Raw genomic sequence first — 21688 nt, forward strand, 5'->3', positions numbered from 1 at the left:
ATAAGTACCTAATAGATATTATGACATGATTAATTTGGAATTTATTATAGGTACCTATTATAGGTCAATTGTTTTTAAATACTTACTATACACTATAATATAAACATTCAGTGAAATTTTCAAGTTTCTACAGTCACTCGTTTTTTAATTACAACAAAATAAGATAATCGTTACGTAAGAAATCGAGTGAATATCAAATGTTGTAAAAATATGAATTTCAAACGCTCATAAAAATTTAATTTGAGTTTCTTATGGACATTTTTTTTTTTTGATAAAGGTAGATTATCCTATAAAGAATCTTGTATTACATTTTAAAATCTTAGTTCTAAAAAGAAAAATTTTTACGAATTATTAACTCAAAATAATTTGCTAATTTTCGTGATTTTTACATATTTTGTCAATTTTTGAACTTTAAATGCTAATTAAAAAAAACTGTGACTAAGGATTTTTAATATTTTTCAAATGTCATTGTAACAATATAGTAGGAGCCTTGTATTAAATTTTCAAGCATTTTTACTCAACAAATAATGTTTTATTGACATTCATAGAAATAAAAACTAATTAAATTGGAAACTGAAAGTGTCCGTAAACAGCTCAAAACAAATCAAATTATTTTGAAAATTTTATCATGTATAGAAAATGGAAATATAAACAACCAGTGAAAATTGCATGTATCTACAGTCATTCGATTTAAAGTTACACCAAAAACCAAAATCAATTTTCTCGAAAACAGATTTTGCGTAAAAATTCCCGGTTTTCCTTAATTTTTCTTTTGTTTTTCACGGCGCTTTTGAAAACTATTGGGAAAATTTTACTTTTGACCCCCCACAGTACCAACTAGATTCACTTTCCTATCAGAAAAGGTGACAAAAAAAAAAAAAAAAACACATCATTGTAAAATCAATACATTCATCGTTCCACTCAGAATCTAAAACATGATGTAAGTAAGTACCTAACTTAAAAAATGTAGTGCAACTTTCAACCAGGGTTAAATTATAAAAATATATATATATTAAATACATATCTTGTAACATTTAAGTATTCTTATTAAAGTTATATTAATTTTAGAAAACTGATATAAGAATATTTAGCAATATTCCTGGTTATTATTGTTAAATCATTTAAAGTAATGTCAATATAAGCCACCTTGGCTCATTCATCACGCAAAGCTGTTACCTATGTTACTAATGATTATTATTTATATCAAATATACTTATTATTAATTTTACAGATTGTAGACAACCATATTTTTTTGAAAAAATATGATTATTAAACGACTATTAAAGCACCAATATAGACCATATTATTATGGTCATTCATTTACGTTGAATAAACTGCTTATGCTTGATCTTTATTTTCAAGTTAAAGTGTTACACTAATATATATATATATATATTAAGTAATAGTTATAATAAAATATGTAACGAGTTCACACCCCGCAATATAGGTAAAGTAATAAAATAGTAGGCATCCATCATAATAACGCGGTGATTTGCGTCTTTTTAAATTCCACCTTATTACCTTTTAAGAAGCTCCTGTGCTTGTCTAACAGTATCTGAGGGACAAAAGGAGGAGTTATAATCTGATTAACGAGGCTCAAGGGTTGATCCAGGCCAAGGCTATCAGTCAAAAGATGTTGGACGACAATGACTTGAACAGAGCGAGAGAGGGTCCTTACGCGGGATAAATGCTTCATCAGTCATTACCAGACTGCCACACCCTTAGAGGGGTGAAAAAATAACAACGAAACCCTTTATTTGCCAGATGCGCAAATTTTGCTTTGAATTGTCTTAAAAAAACTTTTTAGTATTTTTTACAAATTTCTAACTTTTAGATAAAGTATTAATAATTTGTTTCATAAGAATTATATTTTATAGCATAAATTTAATATTTAATTATGTATTAATACTTCGATAATATATAGTAAAAGAAAAAAGTTGGGTTGATATGCTGAATACTGATATGCAGTATAGCAAGGGCAGGTATCGTACGTAACCTGACTATTTTTAAACGATAAAATATTAAAATGTAGAGTTTATAAATAAATAAAATGTTTGGATCGATACCTTATATTTATTTATTAAAAATCGTCTGTAAAGTTAGCGTAATCATAAAAGTATTTGTTTTTAGTTTAATTTAGTTTAATATAATAAAAAAGGCCACTTTATTCAAGCTTTTCAAATTATAACCTATTACAAACGTGTTTTCCCTCGTATATTAGTGTGTTTAAATAAAAGGGTCACTTATTCAAATGTTGTGTTTAATATTATCTAATGTCTTATTAAAATATTTTATTATCTCAAAAACAAACTAAAACAAAAATTGTAGAAAAAAAATGTTAAGAATACTTTTTCATTCCTCGTAGACTTTCTAAAATATTCTCTAAATAATCTAAATAATCCATTCGGAAATAGGAAAATACTGTTAAGTTTTTCGAACCTTTTCAGAGTTACTTAAAAAAATATATCAATAAATTATATATTATAAATACTTCATGTCAATTAATTTATTATTATATAAATGTACACAAAATATTATTGGTTAATCCCTATTCAGTCTACAACTTACTATCAACAATTATAAATGTATAAATTCTAATGTTATAAACCAGGTATACTTTATGTAGTGAGTAAATAATATATTTTTTTTTTTTATTGATGTTTATTTTTTAATAACTTCGGTAACAATGGTCGTTACATTGACAACTTACTTTAATACTCAGTTATACACAAATAATTACGACATTAATACTCGATGAATAAAAAGCAATAAATATTTGTATGTGTTTCTGTGGTTTTATTTACATACACACAATAGTGATTATAATATAAAAAGTAATCTAACGAGAACTTTGAATTTTAAATATTTGTAACTACTAACAGCATAAATTAAAAATAATAAAATATAATTTACTTAATTTTAAATGTTACTAGGTATAATATACAGAATACCTAAACAAATAATTTTGAACTGAAAATATTCTTGATATTTATGACTTACACACAACACGTTTCACAAAAATCCTCGATGCTTAAGAAGAAAATAAATGTTTGTATATATGCCTATAACCACGTAATAAATAACTATAATGTACCTCTGAGATATATTTATACTACAAGAAAGAAAAATGGTTTAAGATGTTTATTGCCGTACTTGTAAAAGAAAAAAAGGTACCTTTATGTTAGGTACCATCTTAAGAATAAAATGGACAAATTTCACGGTCATATATATTATTGTTGGTCTTTTGACACGTTTTATAACTTTATAAGACTAAATGAAAAAAAAAATCATTCAACCTTGAAAATCTAACATTTTGTTCAGTTCTGTTTGTTAAAAAGGTCTTTTCAAAATAAATAATAATATGTTGGTAATCACCAATTTACAATAACTATTCTTTCCCATTTTTATGCACAGAGGATATATTTTAGAGGTCAAACTAATAACTTATCCTAAATGTGTTATTCTATGCTGGTAAATTCAACTAAAAACCAATTTTGTTACGATTTTTTGTGTATTTTAATCTGCTTAAAACAAATAAATCAAAGCTTAGTTTATTATACAATGGCGTTATCGTCATCAACATCCAGTGTGCTCGAAATCAGAATTTGTTTATAGCTAATTTTGAAAAAGGGTAATATTTTGACGTTAATTAAAAAGAGTGTATATTTAAAATAAATATTGAATCGAATTTTAATTACTCTTTATTAAATTAAAAAACAATTAGATTAATTTCAAATGTCGATAAATAAAATATTGACTAACTACTTAATAACTACTTAATTATAATAAGGAATAAGTATATTAAAAATAGTACCTACATCACGTTAAATATTTATTTTAAAATATAAAATTACATATTTTTCCCAAGGTACCTACCTATAATTATATTATAAAATCATAAACATGCGGTGCACAAATTATGATTTAAGTTGGTATTTTAAACAAAATAAACATAATATTAGCTACATAGTACCTATACAAATATTATAAACTATATAGGTAATATAGGTAGTTAGTAATCAATAACACGCATATAGAATACAGATAGATTGTAATTGATAATATATTTGATAATTCATAACCACTACCTATAAATAGGTATATTAATAATATTATTACCTACGTAATATTAGCGTAGTATTAATTTTAAATATTTTCTATATTCATACATTTATGTATTCGCAGATGGCAACATATTGTCTATTTTATACTGTTATATGGTAATGATTTGTAATAATTAAGACTAGGAGACAAGTACTTTCTACTAATTAAAATGTATAATATACGTATATCACTATTTTAGTAAATAATACATAATACACATCATTATTTTTACGACTTCAAATACTATATTACCTCACGTCGTAATTCATTCTGCATTCAATATCCATAGAATTATATTTTAATCCGTTTATTCCCAAATATCAATCATAAAAAATATTAAAGATTGTGGTAATAAAAATTATAGTTAAAATAGGTATACCTATATTATAAGCAGTACGTAATCTAAATATTTAATTGTATATACCTAATATTCTTAAAACTGCACTATATTATATTAGATGTGTAAATAACTCAGAATATTATTGTGTTTAATTGATGGAAATCATATGCTCATTTAGTCAAAATTAAACATAAATTTACCTAAATTACTAAATTAATAGATTTTATAATATTTTAAACTCGATCAAATCCGATGTAAAAATCGTGTAAATCTGTCGGTGCCTATTAATATAAAACAATTAGGTATCGAGATCGACAAATTGAAATGTTGAGAAACATTTAATTTAATTTAATTTTCAACGATACATATACGTAAGTTGTTAGTCTGATTAAAAAATTGAAAAAACGTTGAGATATTAAAATGAACAGGAAACGAATAGGTTGTCGTAAACAATAAAAACAAAACACTCACCTGACAAACAACTGTTCCTGATTGTTAACCCTCCAAGAGACCACGGTAGCACCTGTTAAAACAAGAACGAAGGTGATTGACTTTATATGCATGAACAAATTAGAAAAAAAATAATTATCGTGTAGAAATTATAACGAAAATAAATATCATTAGGTGTAATATAGGGTCATTGTAGAATTATTATATTAATTTAATAAGGATCAAGGCCAGTGACAGGAGGCGCGACCAGCCGAATAATAGATACCGTCCGGCGCAATTACATAGTTTTAGTGATCGATTAAGGTATTATAATATTCTTTCGAATAACTAAATATATGAAAAATGTTGTCATTACCGTGCAAGTTGATGGTGCATGTTGTGTTGTTTCCTCTGTCGAGAACGACTACGCTGGACGCGGTAGCTGCCATCACCGATGCCGGTCAAAACACAAATGATACCCGTTGATAGTGATTAGTGATATCCAGGACACCCGGAGCCGAGCCGCCGAGGTCCGTCTTATCACTCGCGAGTGCCCGTCGCCGCCACCAAGCCAAACCACCACGAAGACTTGAATTCACCTTCATGATAATCACCACCATTGCTGCCAACCACCCTTCAATGCACCAGTGTAGCCACTGACCAATCTCCAAACCCCGCGCTAGAACCGTTTAGAGACCGTGATGGCCAATGGGTGACTGGGCGAATAGTGTATTATAATTATTTTAGTACATTACTACATTAGTATTTAATAAATATTACTATATTAGTACTTACTAATTAGTACCACAGAATATAACAATGTTAGTACTCACTACTCTTGGACACTTGGACTTTGCACAAGTCACAACGCCGATTTTTACTTAACCGTAGGTGTCCAGTCTACCGTCCAGCTTCAGGCGATTACAACGGACTTGTGCACAATAACGAATAACGCAAAGAACGATAATATATTTTATTATATTTTATTCGTCGTTTAATTGGATATTAGTCAGCGAATCTTCTACTGAGTTCTGCCCATATATTTTATACTGAAACGTTTATCGAATACTTTTGTAGCTAATTAGATTATTGTGCTAGTGCTAAGTGTGAAGAAATAAGAAGAAGACATTATTATAATAATACATGAAAGATCTGCTGCTGCTACTATACACACACGGGCTGACTGGGATGCTACAGCATCCCTTGCCCAAAAATATATATATTTACATAATATTATTTATTATATATTTAAAGACTCTAGACACGTCCTAATGATCAGCAGATCGTTACCAGCTTACGATTATTAGTAATCTATAATATAATTGTACAATTTTGATTGAAAGTTTATTGTAACTTTGTACTTATTTACGTTTTTAACGTATATTCAATATTTTTTTAAAACAAAATAAAATATATTAATATTTTATAAATAATGTACATGTTTTAAATTTTCCCCAACAATTTGTATTATTTGTCCTTTAAATTGTGTAGCATCCCGTGCCCTATTTAATATTTTACCAGTTCGCGTCTGGTAGCAGCAGGCTGGTCACTAATCGCGTCCTCCATACGGCCGTACACAGCAGTGACGATTGACGAGTGAGCGCCAAAAAAATATAAATCAAATACTGTATAGTCTGTATAGTGGCAATTGGCAATATCTAAACATTCTAAACTCTAAAGATACATTTCCCAATATTGACTATTCGACAATAAATTATTGTATTATTTACGTAATTACGTGATCCTGTAATAAATTATTATTGTTATTGTTATTATTATTATTATTATTATTGTTGGTCGTCAGTAATCACCATTCACCAGGAATGATGGACGTGTGTGCGTAAACAAACCGAATCACTTGGTGGGAGGACTGCCGCCGAGATAAGGACGCGCCGTAATCTTTGAGCGCGACGAATCGGATATTGCGTCGTCCCGTGTTGTACAACTCACTGTGGTTGTGTACACACTCCCGCCCGCCGCTCGTGCTTCATGCGCCAGCGACCTTCTTAGCCAGCGCTGTGGGCCGGGTGATAGTCAATAATAAGCGGTCGACCGACGGACGAAACCTTTCGCGCGCGCCGTTAATCGCCCATAGTGCACACAATAGTATTATACACTATTATGTACTGTATTTTGTTTGTTTCGCCGTAGTTGTCAGTTTTCCACGACGACGCGTCCCCGACTTGTAAGCCTGCTGCTCGCACCCGGAACCCGCGCATAGGGTAGGGCGATCATCGATTATTCGCAATATTAATAGGTAGGTGGTAAAAGGATCAGGTGTAATATATTATGAATAATAACAATAGTAGGTACGTAATGCGTACGTACGTCTGTTATGACATAACGTGGTACCCTAAGCCTATCTGTGTGTCTTTTCACCTGACTGACCGCCAAACTTTACGACCCGGCCGCATTGCATGCTATATTTTATGCCGGCCCGATCGTCTGTTCACGATTTTCTGTTCCTATTTTCTCGACTGGTCATTTCAGTTTTCTTTTACTGTTTTCCCGCACAGGACTTGAACGTTTCGGCGGCAATAGCTGCGCGGAATAACTTCCGACGGCCGTGCTGTTCTCTAAAATATAACATGATGAAGTTTGGAAGCAAAAACTCCGCCAACACACCAATCAAGTGTACCATCCGGCTGTTGGATGACAATCAGTTGTTGTACAGTGAATTTCAGGTATAACCATAGGTACTTTATTCAAAAGAATAGGTATCATTACTATTACTCATTTAATATCAAATATAAATTGTAAACTAGGTAGACCCTAGAGACCATTAGGTCAATTACCATTATGTATATTGATTAAATATTACTTGTGTATAATATATTCAATTTTACAAGATTTTTAAGATTGTATTTATTTTCAATGAATTCATGTGTATAATATTATGTTATGAATGAGAAAATAATTAACAATAAATTAGGTACCTATTCGTTATCAAAATAATTATGCTGAAATGGCAATTTATACTTTAATGAACCAGGAACAAAGTTTATTACTTATTTATTACTTACCTAAATTAGTTCTTTATAGATTCCCAATTTTTGTGTCAATGAAATGTTTTGTCTAATTGTAATGCTACAAAAATTACCATCAGTTAAATATCCAAGGTATACCTATTTGTTATTTATAGGTATTTTGTAATCAAAATTGAAATAATATACAGTTATTAAACTGTTATTTTTTATCATAATTATAAAATAGGTTGATAAATATCACATTGATGAATTTATTTAGATATTTAATTATCATACTTTTAGGTATGTAGGTACATGTGTATTATTTGTATTTATCAACATTTAATGATCTAAAATGACCATTAAGGTTTTTTTTTAATTAAACTTATCTTAAAAAAATTTTTTGTTATGTACTAATATACTATTATGTATATCGATACATTATTACACAATTAGAATAATTAGGTATATTTATTGATAGAAACACGTTTATGATTTTACATGCTTTAATTATGTGTCTTAACATATTTCAACACTTTGAATATACATGTTCATACCTAATGGTATACTTATTAAATTATGTGTACCTAGTTACAAAGTTTCTATTAAGTACCTACTTAATTATTAAAGTTACAAATGTCTTATTACATATTTGTTAAATTATAGATAAGCAATATTAATAGAAACATGATTTCATATATTATTTATATTATAATTTATATTTGTATCAAATTATTCCAAGAATATGTGGTTTAACATTCTAACAGTGTTTTCTTTAAAAATTGTACCTACCTATATTAAACACTGATAAAATAAAAGAAGAAATATTCAGATATAATTTTTTTTTCTATATTGATCCTTGAAACAAGTAGTATCAAAATATATTTATTATTGTCTAATTAAATTTATAATATTTATAAGATTTGAAATTAATGTTTATTCTATGCTAAAATTCTAAAAATAATAGATAAAACATTGGGTACCGTCAACTGGAATATCAGAACAAAAAAATAATATAAGTTTTTATACTTTTTATGTATGATTTAGGCCGAATCAGGTATCACTTTATTTCTGCTACACGCTTATAAAGTTATGAATACAGAATAGCAAATAGGTACTTAACAATTAGTTCATTATAAAATCTACTTTGAACTTTCAAATTTTTTTCAATTTCCTAATACAAAAAAATTATTGAGCATCCTATATTTATATCATAATAAATAAACCTATGTAATGCTAAACAATGGCGTAATTAAGGGTGGTAGGTGGATAGATCTTCCAGACCTTTATAATATAGAATAATAAAATATACCACTCACCAATGTACTTGTTAATTTTTGTATTTTGTGTAAAATAATGTTTACCCCCCCCCCCCCCCCCCTAGGACAAAATCTAAATTACCCCACTGACGATAAAGTTGTCCTTAAAGGCTAATACACCAGTTGATGGTATTGAAAAAAACACTGTTAAATTTATTTTATAGAAATCTAGATTAATAATTTATTTGTAGAAATTATTTAGTGTTAATCTAAAAAAAAAATTACAAATAATATAAGTGTATCTCATTTAAAAATACATTCTTCATACTAAAAAGTATAAATCTTAACCTTAGTGGTACCTCATATTTATGGAACTTCTATTTTATTTTTATTTTTTTAATACTTAGTTAGGTCTTTTGATGTATGATTACATGAACCTAGTCTATTAAATTATGTCTTACTGGTACAGTGCTACTTAGTATTAATTAATAAAATAAAATGTAGTTTAAAGTATAATGATAGATTGCTATTAAACTTCAGTTTTATTCTGAATTTCTAATTATATATTCATATAATATGATATATCAAACATACAATGTTTAGATATATGTGTTTATTTATTTATATTTTATATTTTCTTATACTGTGATTCTTATATTGTGATTTAATTAATGATGATATGTATATTTATTTTTATTTTGTAGATAAATGAAAAGGGGAGTAGTTTGATAAGTCGTATTTGTGAACAATTGGATTTGATTGAAAAAGATTATTTTGGTCTACGTTATGTTGATAGCAAACGTCAAAGGGTACTTAATTTTTTTGATAGCTACAGTGACCGTTGGTATTACTTAATTTTTCATGCTGGTTCAATAGTATTATGATTCCATAAAATGGATTTATTTTATTAACTAGTGATTTCATTAAGTGGTACCTATTGTATTATTAATGAATTACATTTAATAATGATTTATTTTGTACTTTTACAGCATTGGCTAGAACCATCTAAATCAATTTTTAAACAAATCAGAGGTTTGTTGTTTTATAGTTTTTAATATTGAATATAATTTGCTAAAAATATATTTTTATTTTAGATATGGAAGCAGACAATATATTATTTAGCTTCCGCGTTAAATTTTATCCACCAAATCCATTTCGTTTAAAAGAAGATATTACTCGTTACCAAATTTATCTTCAGTTAAAAAGGGATTTATTACATGGTCGACTTTACTGTAACACATCTGAAGCTGCTCTGCTAGGAGCTTATATACTACAAGGTAATAAATAATAATATACATAATTATTTTACAATCACAATAAATTATTTAATATTTATAAATAGCTGAACTTGGAGATTTCAATCCAGAAGAACATATTGATAATTATGTAAATGAATTAAAAATACTATTGAAACAGACATTACAGTTAGAAGAAAAAATGATGGATATTCATAAAAATGAATTGAAAGGAAAAACTGCCGCTGAAATGGAAACCATTTTTTTGAAAAAAGCGTGTATCTTGGATACATATGGAGTTGATCCTCATGCTGTTAAGGTAAAAATACAATTACAACCATAATGGCATAATTAAACTTCTACTTTAAAAAGTTATGACATTTATTTTATGTATAGGATCAACGAGGTAATCAACTTTATTTGGGAATTAATCATACTGGCATACTTACATTCCAAGGTAGTAAGAAAATGAACCACTTCAGCTGGTCGCAAGTTCAAAAAATTAACTTTGAGGGTAAAATGTTCATCATTCATATCATTCTTAATGAGGTATTCTTTATTTATAATAATCGAACATATTTAATTTATTTTGTATTTATTATAATCTTTTGTATTTTAGTTTATTTACTTTATTTAAGTATTTTTTGTATGTAATTACATGCTTCTTAGGATCAGAGAATCAAGGTAGTTACTGTAATTAATTTTTTTTTTTTAATAATTAGTATTATATTGTACTTAATATAATATAATATGTACCTAGTATATACAATGACATTTTTGTTTATCAGAAACATCTAATAAATATTTTAAGTACTTCATTATAGAAGTAATTACATGATGGGCAGTTCTTTAAATGAGCTCTTATGGTTCATTTAGTATTCACTTTAAAATTTCACAAAAAAAATTGAAACACATAATATGTATCGAACATAATTACATTTGTAAATATTATGTTGACCCGGGAAAAATGTTTAGTATAAATATTTCTTCGAGTTATGATTATAAATAATTTTTAACCAAGGCCTTGCTCATTATAAAATAATTTTGGTTTTACTGTGATCATTGTTTAATTTTCCTCTTTTTCGACAAGAAAGATTGCTTCAAAAGATTAGGTTAGTTTTACAAGTATGTTTGTTTCAAGTTAACTTGTAATTGGGTACTTAATAATTTTGGCAAATATAATATATGTATATCATATAGTATTGTGTATATTTATAAAATTTCTTTCATCTGCTATTGTCATGCTTCAATGAGTATCAATCAATTTATTAAACTATTAGATTTTATCCACTGTTGTTAGATTAAAAAAAAAAATATTAACATTTATAAATTAATATGTAGATTTTTCAATCGACTAGTCTCTTTACAAAAATATATATTTATTTATATTTAAATTGTATTTTATTATCTAATTAATTAGATATTCACTTATGTATAGTTTACTGCAGATTATTTATAGATTGATTATAGATAAAATGTTAAAATCATTATTTTATAGTTCTTATTATGTAAATATCACAATTTATGAAATTCATATGGTATATATAGTTGATTAAAATGTGATAAGTTTTATAAGTATGTGGGAATTCTTGTAACTATCAGCTTTAAGAACAAAAAAAATATGTTCATTCATTATTTAACAATAATTTTATTTATATATGTCAATATTTTCAGAAAAAGCAAACTATTGGTTTTAAATGTCCTAGAGGTTCTTCATGTCGTCATGTATGGAAATGTGCTGTTGAACAAATGTTGTTTTTCACGTAAGTCTTTTTGAGAATCAGAGTATTTTGTTCATAATTTGTTTTAAAACATCCTAAAAGTGAGTTTATAGAGACAAAGTTTCTCTACTATTAATAAATATATTTTGAGAACACCCCTACTAATAATTTTAATTTTTATGAGTAGGGTGCAGTGTTTTTTTTGATAAAATAATTTTTTTATGTAGGTACTTATGTTAGTTTTATAAATGTATTCCTTTGTAATATTTAATTGTACAAGACATTCAAATTAAATTTGATTATACAACTCTTTATTATGATAACTAATCATAAGAAGTTGGATGAAATAATCGAATCAGTCATTCAAATAAAATCGTAAGTATTTATATTATTCAAACTGATCATCTATTCGATTATTTTAATTATTTTAATATGCTACTAGATCAGTAGTAGTAACTAATAGTTAAATTAGTTTCTAACTATAATCATTCAAATAATAAAATAATCAAATGGATTCTCAGTTTAAATTAAGGAACTTATAATTTATTTTCATAGACAAAAATAATATTAGGTAAATAATAAATACGCTTCAAGCCTTCAACTGAATGTTACCTAATTGTATTACACTATACATTATACCAATGACTACACTTATAAAAAGAATAACAATTATAAAGTACTAAAGTAGTCAGTAGTATGTGGATTACGGGTACTGAGATAAAATTATTCAATTTTTTTATCACTCGAATCATAATATGCAAAATAACACTAAGATATATGTTTTATTGTACAGATTTCCTTCAAGCTCTGATGTTCCTAATGTAGTTTCTGGTGGAGGCTTTTTTTCTTGGGGTACCAAATTTAAATATAGTGGACGTGTTGAACGGGAAATATTAGAAGATATGACAATTACCAGAGAATCTCCATCTGTTACCCGTGTTGGTAGTCTTAGAAGAAAATCATCAAGTGAACCTCCTACTCCTTCTAATCTTGTTATTAATCAAGTTGGTATGTATATTATATTGTTGATTTTTTGGATTTTATTAAAAATATATCAACGTGTTATATGTTGTTAAAGTATTATGAATTATGATATTACCTAAATAAAATTATAATATTAAGCTAAATTTTAGATTATCGCACAATGTGAAATAATAAAATTATTTTTGTTTAAGTATTGAAAAACCAAAATAACTAAATCAATAGTGATTAAAATATTAATACTGATAATTTTATTTGTAAATCATAATATTAAAAATTAAAGTACAATCCAATTTATCCAATTATCAGCTATCTTGCTACTATAGGAATTCTAACAAGGGGTTAATGAGGTTGAACCCTGTGTTGAATACTGTTGACCGATATAATATTGTTCATGCATTCATACTTGTATTATTTCTCAAATCTCAATATAAGGCTTTTTGAAAAATATATGCGTATATTATATTTAAAATCCCTTCCTCTCTTCAAATATTTTATTTACCCCTGTCCTCTGCTTACCCCAAAATTTATCTTTATGCTTCAAGAACCTATTATCTTACATTAAACAAAAAAAAAAATATCATAATTTAACTAAATTGTAATTATTATTACTATTTTTCATTTATTTGTTTATTACGTATTTTTATCAAAACCAATGAATTTATTAGTTTTACAATGATTTATTTTATTTAATAACATGGATAATTGATTTTTGTTACATTTATTTAAAATTAAATGTTTATGATCTATTGATCCGATTAAATAAATAACGGATTTAGATATTTAGAATACATTTTTTAAACTATACTTTCTACGTTCATCATTTATAGATGTACATTTTGAATTAAATGCATTTTCATCCCAATATGTCATATTCAACAAACAATACTATACAATATATCTATTATATAAAAATCTCGTGTCACGGTGTTAGTGGTCTCACTCTTCCGTAACGGCTCGACTGATTTTAATGAAATTTTTCTTGTTTATTTGGTAGGTATGAGAATAGGTCTTGAAGTATTTTTTACCCTCCTAGGTCCAACCCAAGGAGGTACTCAAACGGGGATTTTGAAGTTTACGGTTGACATTTTTGTGTTTAAATAGTTGCCATATTAGGAAATTAGTATTTATTATTTGGTTGCAATGGTTATTCGGGCAGATCAGGTGCAACCATGCATCATATAAAATTTTTGCACATTGCCTACTTGATATGTTGTCACACATTGTTTGCGATTCAAGGTAGTCTGATTGCCTACCAGGGAAGCTGAGTTGCACTCAAAAGGAGTTGAACAATCACAATTTTTTTTTAAGTAATTTTTTTACGGGCAACAAAATACACGGGATCCGCTAGTATTATATAATATTATAGACAGACAAATACAAAAACCTGAATGTTTTGCTCTTTTCTTCTTCACTTTGGTACATTTTTTAGATGTCTATAGTTATTACTTATTAATATATTTTAATTTAAACCATTTAAATAAATAGCATGTTAAACATAGCAAACATTTTAACTAGGTGAATAACTAACTACTTAGCATTAGACTAAATACTTTAAGTAAATTAATTATTAATTTTTTTAATCTCATTTAATTAAATTTGAATTTTTTTTTACAAATTAGGTATTGTTTGTTATATTATTATTATTATTAATACTTTACAGCAGGATTTAATAGCCTTCCACGTTCATTAACAAACACTAGTGAAGAATATAATACTTCAATAGATTCATCCAATCAAATTGATAATTCTTCAGTTTTAGAGACTTTATTAGAAGACCAGGAGATCATGACATCTAAAAGTAAGATATATTGTTTAGTTCTTTTATATACCAATATTTTTTATTTATTAAGAATTTAGTATTTTTATTTTTTTAATATCCTAAGATATTATAAAAGAGTGATTAATAAATATATTAGAATTAAAAATTATTATTAATTATAATTTCTTAGTTGAACAAGAGGTCCATCATGAAGAAATCTTGAATGATCATTTACTGATTGGTAAGTGTCGGGTATTGGGTCGTATTTTTCTCATAATTGGTTTAATTTCACCATCATATTTTTACTCATTATAACAGTATAACTAAATGCACATACACATTGATAGTATTCCTTATCCGCTATATTAATTAAATATAGTTAAGATTATCCACAAATTGTGTTTTCATTGTAAGAGATATGATAATATTAATAATTTCATACTTCATATTATTGAGCATAGTTTACTATGTAATGTTAATGCTTATAACTTTATATTATTTAATGTAACAAGTCATACCATGCTTTTAAACTAATTGCCACATATTTTATTTTGTAATGGCCTCAACTCAAGTTATTTTTTTAATTTTATTTGATTAACACAATTAATTTAGAAATAATAACCTAAATTTATGGTATGTTACTTTTAACATTTTTACTCACAAATTCCTATTAAGAATATAATTGTTTTTTTTTTTTAATAATTTTAACCAAGATTTATAATTTGATTGCAATAATGTTATATTAAAAAAATTATTTTTACAAAACTAAAATAATGTAGTGATGGTTACTAAATATGTAATTTAATTACATACATCATGTTTGCTTTTTACACTGAATTATATTTCTAGTTTAACTGTGTCTTTAATTCGGTGCGTTCTAGTTAGGTCTCAGATTCAAATTTTTTACTAATGGAGTCTTATGTTAAAAATCATACGGTACTAATTGGGTCCAATCTTGCCTAAATAAACTGGTATGATCTTAACTTTGATTAAATAATGTACAATCAACACAGGCATGTTTTTATTATTACTATGATTAATTATGACATAAGCCTATCTGTGTTTGGTGATGGACAATACTAACAAGCAAATGGCTTGACATAGCATTATGCACAAAACAAAGTTGAAAATATACCAGTGTATTTAATCATGGGTCCAATTATCTGGTTTAATACTGGTAAGAATTTAAGTCCAAAATAAATATTTAAGCAATTACCTAACTCTGAATTTTTCTGTAATCACCACTTATCCTAAATTCAGAAAAGTGCGAGACCCACGTACATCATATTATAATGAGATAAATAATATTATACTGGCCCAATTAGAACACATAATTTGTGATATGCCGGGACCCAATTTGTACACAATTTATTACTGTATTTTTGGACCCAACTTGTATAGCCATTTGATACTCTACTGTTTCAATATAAAACTAGCATATAACATTATAAAAATTTATTTACAAAATGTATCTAGTCAGAAGTTATAAATCATAACTGTACTTGCTATTTTTTTATAGTATTAATCAATAACTGTTATATTTTTTTTTATTCTCTATAGTGTTTTTACTATTTAGTTCACATTCTTTCAATTTTAAATTAATGACGATTACAACCTACTTATTTTATTCTATGTTAAGATTAACTATATACTACTTTATACTTAAAACTTAAAATTTATTATGTTTTACAAATTCATAACATTTTAAAAGATACTAAATATGTCATAAATATATACTAACATAAATTTGTATTTTCACCATTAATATAATTATTTTGCTTGAATAGGTAATGTTATATTTATTCTTGAGATTTTTCTATGTTGCATCAATTATCCATATTACAAAATGTATTTATAGATTCCAACTTAATCGTTTGTATTATGAAATTATAGATTATTTTATTATCTACTAGTTACAGCTCAATTATAACTCAGATATTCTTAAACAATTCAAATCATTATTTTAACCCTAGAGCACACGCTTCACGGTCAAAAAGACCGGGCTTTTAGAATTTTGTTCATTGTTTTAAAAATACAAAATATTAACCTAATCTAATCTGGGTACCTTCTAATTAGATGATAAACTAACATTAAATACAATTCCTAACTGTATACGATCCGATGTCAGTAATATAGAAGTGTTCAAAGTTCATTACCAGACATTATGTATTAATATACGGTCAAAAAGACCGTGTGCGTGATCGTAAAAAATCAATTATGGGTTATTTTTAAACTGTGTTTCTAATAATTGCTGCTCGATAAACGAAATTGATAGTTATTATATTTTTATTGCGACTTGTTAGTTGACTATGATTTACGGCGTAAATTTCATGCCATACTGTGTGTGACAAAAAGACCGTGTGCGTGTATTCTCGTGAATATTTTAAATGCGTGTGATTTAGGGTTAAATAACATCTAAAAAAAAAAAATTAATTTTTAATTAATTAAAAGTACTAAACAATATTATTTTTACTTCTATGATATACAATATACATGTTTTATTTTTATTTAAAACATTTAAATTGTTCATTATATATTTATATTGATTTAATCATTGTTTGATTATCCACACGGGAGGTGAGTCTTAGTCCAAATTAATGCGGATATTAAATGCTATACTGTAATTATAAATTTGAATTAATTTTATACTTTTTAAATGGTATAAAATTATCAAAAAAGTGTTCACGATACTATATTGGATTAACAGGCGATAGCACACTATTTGTTTTATCTCTGACACTTACGCAACACAACACAATTGCGTGGTTAACTTTACTATTGGTATGAATTATTGACTTACTATCAAAATTTGAATTAAGAACATTATCTGTGTTTTTAATTTGGCTTTTTACAATATTTCAAGTCTTATGAAAGTTATAAGTATATAAAATATAAATATTATAATTATTAAATGTTCATAATATATCCCAATAAAATATAAATATTATATAACAGCCAACGTTAATACCCAAATAATGATCTTAACTTTAAGTTTAAATGTTTGATAATAGATTAATTCACTCTTAACACTAAACTAACAATATAAAATTGGTTCTGCTGAACACAGATTGGTATTTTACACACAAGTCAAAGAAAGAAAACAAATAGTGCATTGACATCCTCTTAAAGTCTTAACTTTAAGTATTTATAAAATATATATACCATTACTAATTATTATTTTGTAAATATATTATTGAATGTTAACTTAAATTAGTTTCTATTTAAAATAGTTCTATAACTAATAAAGTAATAACTATACCATATGCATATTATAATTCAATATTTTAATTAATAATAAATTCAATTTCCTTTAATAGTTTCTTTATATTAGGTATTAATTTATACAAAGACTTTTATAGATTAAAAATGAACATTTTTTATTTGGCTATCTATTTAACTACCTATTCATCAAACATTTTGGTGTATAAAGTATAAACTCATTTTTATTCATCTTCACAATGTAAAAAGCATTTTATTTTATAATTCTGGAAAACAAAAAAATCAATTAAATTCTATAAATTCAAACTATAAATATTGAATCACCTACCTGTATAATTTTTATAAGTTCTTAAATCTACAAAACATGGTTTACTGGAAAAAAATATATTAAAAACAAATAATTGCAATATTGTTTTTACTTTTTACAGATAATTTGCACGGAATCTATTTTTTACTATAAATAGTATATAATATTATATATACTATAATATTATGTTTCTATTAATCTAATTGCATTGATACAATTGAAAAGAATATGATGAATCAAATTATTTTGAGACAATATGGTTTGAGATGAGATCCGTTTAATTTTCATTAAATGTAGATTTCTCTTTATTCCAGTCTTCTGTGATTGTTATCACTTTGATCGCTGATTCGTAAATATGTCTAATTTAGTTTTGATGTAATCATAATAAAAACTTTGGAGTATTTAAGTCTAACAATAGTCATAAGAAATGTCTAGAATGCAGATATATTTTCTAATCATTGCAAAAAAAAAATTGACCAAGAACGAGTATAATTTAAAACTATGTCTCAAATTATTTTTTCCTTGATATTGAATGAGATGTTACTTTATTGAAAAATGACAATTTAAGAAATTAAGGAAATATTTCTCTAAAAAGACAATTTATTTATTTATTGATTAACCCCAGCAAAGTTTCTTCAATTGAAGGCCTCTTTACTTACTCACAATCAACCCAATATCTCATCATACAATAATTAAACTTATTGTAAATATATATTTTGTAGATTTTATGAATAAAAAAAATTAATATATAAGCCACTTACAAATATATAAAATTAGTAGAGGGATGTGGGGGAAATTTTCACATACATACATATATAAATAAAGAACAAATATGAGGGCACTACAGCATCTACCCCCCAGGGGTTTATTTACAGGGGCGGATATGGGGACAAATCCGCACTCATGGCTCTTTAAATACATGTGTATTATTATATTTTAATTATTAAATCGTAATCTGTAAGCTAAAATTCTTGTCATCCGCCCCCTACAAAAATTATTAAATACGCCACTGCTCTCCCTCCTCCCTAAAAAATATAAAAATGTGCCTATGGAAATAACTAAATATATTAAAATTCAAAGCAAATAAATAACACACTATTAATTATTATGATATGTTATTGTTAATTTGTAATGTAACAAATTTGCTGACCATGATAAATTATGACCAAAAAAATAATAATATAAAAAATATAATTTTTACAACTTTTTTCAAAATAACTTGTGGTATAATTTTTCTATTTGTTTTCAACATATTGATGACCTTTGGACTTTTAACACGAAACACTTATTATTTAAAAACATACAATGAAATCTTTAAATATTTGTATATTTTCATTAAAAATGTTTAAATTGTATCTTTACAGTACTCAAATTATGTGTTTGAATCTTACATTTCATATCTAGTGTAATTTTGATTACATTTTATTTTTATTAACAAAATGATAAAATCAAGTAAATTAATATCAGTTCTAGATTGAATCAAATTGCATACCATGTATATAAATACCATGGTATTATTTTTATAGAAATTAAAATATAACATATTGTTATACCTATTGCAGCTTGAGCTTCAACTCATTTAACAAAAACTTATATTTATCATTGTTAATCAAAAAAATATCTAATTTGTTTATAGACTTTACTACAATGGGAACAGACGGTTCACCATTAATCCAATCTATTTCGAATCAGCAGTCTGGTCAAAAACATTTAGAGACTACAGCAATTCGAAACAGTGAATCAAGCTTGTCATTCTTGCGACAGACTTTGCTACCAGTTATATTTGCATTGTTTATGATGGTTTTGATTGTAGTTATCATTCTTGAATCTGATTTTGATGTTATTGCTACCATCAGAAAAGCTCCAGAAATTGCTGCTTTCAAGAAAAATTATTATGAACCTAGTAAAGACTTTTTACTGCGTCGTTTTATCAGGTCAAAGATATTTTAGTAATTTAATACTACTTGTTCTATCACTTTTATAGTAGTTTTACACTCTAGAGTAAGATACATGAAAATTGATATAGAACTAAGTGCAAGGTGATGGAGTTTATTAGGTACCTATTTGACATTGTAATTTAACATTAAATGTCTATTGCCGGGTTGCATAAACAATCATTAAACATTAATGAATAATAAGTTATTGGTTCTTTAAAAATAATTTTGTTGCCTCTTGATTGGTTCATTCAATTTTGGGAAACCATTCAATTAATTTATTTTTTTGTGCAACCTGTCATTTATGTGCTCAACATTTTAATGACATAATTTTCATGAATTTGATCAAACAATAGGATTTATGGTTTTTTTTACGAAATAATTCACTTAGATTTATGCATTTATTTAATCTAATCGTCCCAATGAAATTTGTGATTTTCTAATGATTTTGAGCTTTTACAATTTAAAATATCTTAACATTTTGTGTTTTGATGTTAATTTAAGTGTTTATGTGTTATACCAATTCATAAGTTTTCTGTGCTAAAGGTGCCACTGACTTTTACATATACCAAAAAATACGAATTTTTTGTAAATAATACATTTTGGTGTTGGTACTATATGAAATATTGGTGCTTAAATGTTTAACAAGTAACACGGTGGTTCACGCTAAGACGTACCACTACATATTTCAGCTGAATTATCTCAGATTAAAATAGATTTTTCTAGATGTTAAAGGGTGTACTGAAGTAAAAATTAACACATAACAAAAAATGTTCTTGTTTTTTTTACTTTAATATTACAGACAACAAACATACTATTACAAACTGACAGTATGAACTACTTAAATGTATATTTATGTATTATGTGTGTAGAATATCATAAATGTCTCATGTATCAAATGATCATGGTTAAAATATCGCTGAAAACTCTGATGATAAGTAAATTTCAACTTACTCTAACTTTGTCAATTTTGTAATTATAAAAACATTGTAACACAAAAATTGATTTTTAAAAATTAGCGTGGCCTTTTTAAAATAGTTAGTGGTATTGTGCATGTGCAAGGTCTTTCAGCTGAAATATTTAGTGTTGGTACCTCTGCGTTAACATACTGTATGTTCCAGAAATACTTACCTCCGTAAAATGATACACATTGAACAAACGCATTTTTCATATACTTTAAGTATAATTTTGAATATTTATAAACAAATAATAAACGATACATACAATCATATATCTTCAAAATACATTTTTTTAATATACTTAATACAACTCCTACTTATGTGTTTCCTACTAATGTATTTACTACTAGTTCACCATGTATTTTAATAAATTAGGTAAAATTTAATTGCTTTATGGCAGAATTTTTTTTTACGTCTTAGTATTTTCTTATAGTATATACTTTATTGGTGGAATTTCTAGAAATATGTTTAG

At 26.1% G+C, this 21688-nt stretch overlaps 2 protein-coding genes across 5 annotated transcripts in view; one reads left to right on the plus strand and one right to left on the minus strand.

Moving 5' to 3' along the window:
* LOC100159252 (putative glucose-6-phosphate 1-epimerase) overlaps positions 1-5622 on the minus strand; it is a 30839-nt gene extending 25217 nt beyond the window's left edge. Inside the window, exons 1-2 of the mRNA XM_001943552.5 lie at positions 5250-5622; positions 4916-4967 (exon numbers count right to left, since the gene is read on the minus strand). Coding sequence (XP_001943587.5) covers positions 4916-4967; positions 5250-5322 — 125 coding nt within the window. The 5' untranslated portion in view covers positions 5323-5622. The remainder of the gene's footprint in view (positions 1-4915; positions 4968-5249) is intronic.
* Positions 5623-6676: 1054 nt separating this feature from the next.
* LOC100164889 (FERM domain-containing protein 5) lies at positions 6677-21010 on the plus strand. 4 transcript variants are annotated; one of them, XM_029490335.1, is made up of 13 exons: positions 6678-7095; positions 7390-7557; positions 9803-9907; positions 10088-10130; positions 10193-10375; positions 10441-10652; positions 10730-10882; positions 11003-11017; positions 12008-12096; positions 12848-13062; positions 14699-14836; positions 14988-15038; positions 19960-21010. In XM_029490335.1, the coding sequence occupies exons 2-13, from the start codon at positions 7462-7464 to the stop codon at positions 20271-20273; spliced, it is 1614 nt and encodes a 537-aa protein (XP_029346195.1). In that variant the 5' UTR covers positions 6678-7095; positions 7390-7461; the 3' UTR covers positions 20274-21010. The 4 variants fall into 4 exon arrangements, with proteins under 4 accessions (XP_008186125.1, XP_029346195.1, XP_008186124.1 ...); XM_008187902.3 differs by having other exon boundaries at positions 6679-7130; XM_008187903.3 differs by lacking the exon at positions 14988-15038 and having other exon boundaries at positions 6677-7130.
* Positions 21011-21688: the final 678 nt, after the last annotated feature.

The sequence above is a fragment of the Acyrthosiphon pisum genome, chromosome A2 (assembly GCF_005508785.2).
Source record: "Acyrthosiphon pisum isolate AL4f chromosome A2, pea_aphid_22Mar2018_4r6ur, whole genome shotgun sequence".
NCBI classification, from domain to species: domain Eukaryota; kingdom Metazoa; phylum Arthropoda; class Insecta; order Hemiptera; family Aphididae; genus Acyrthosiphon; species Acyrthosiphon pisum.

Coding starts and splice junctions, on each gene's coding strand:
- LOC100164889 (XM_029490335.1), top strand. CDS start 7,462: ATGATGAAGTTTGGAAGCAAAAACTCCGCCAACACACCAATCAAGTGT. Junction 12,097..12,847: donor GAACAAATGTTGTTTTTCAC/GTAAGTCTTTTT, acceptor TTTATTGTACAG/ATTTCCTTCAAGCTCTGATG. Junction 15,039..19,959: donor GAATGATCATTTACTGATTG/GTAAGTGTCGGG, acceptor ATTTGTTTATAG/ACTTTACTACAATGGGAACA.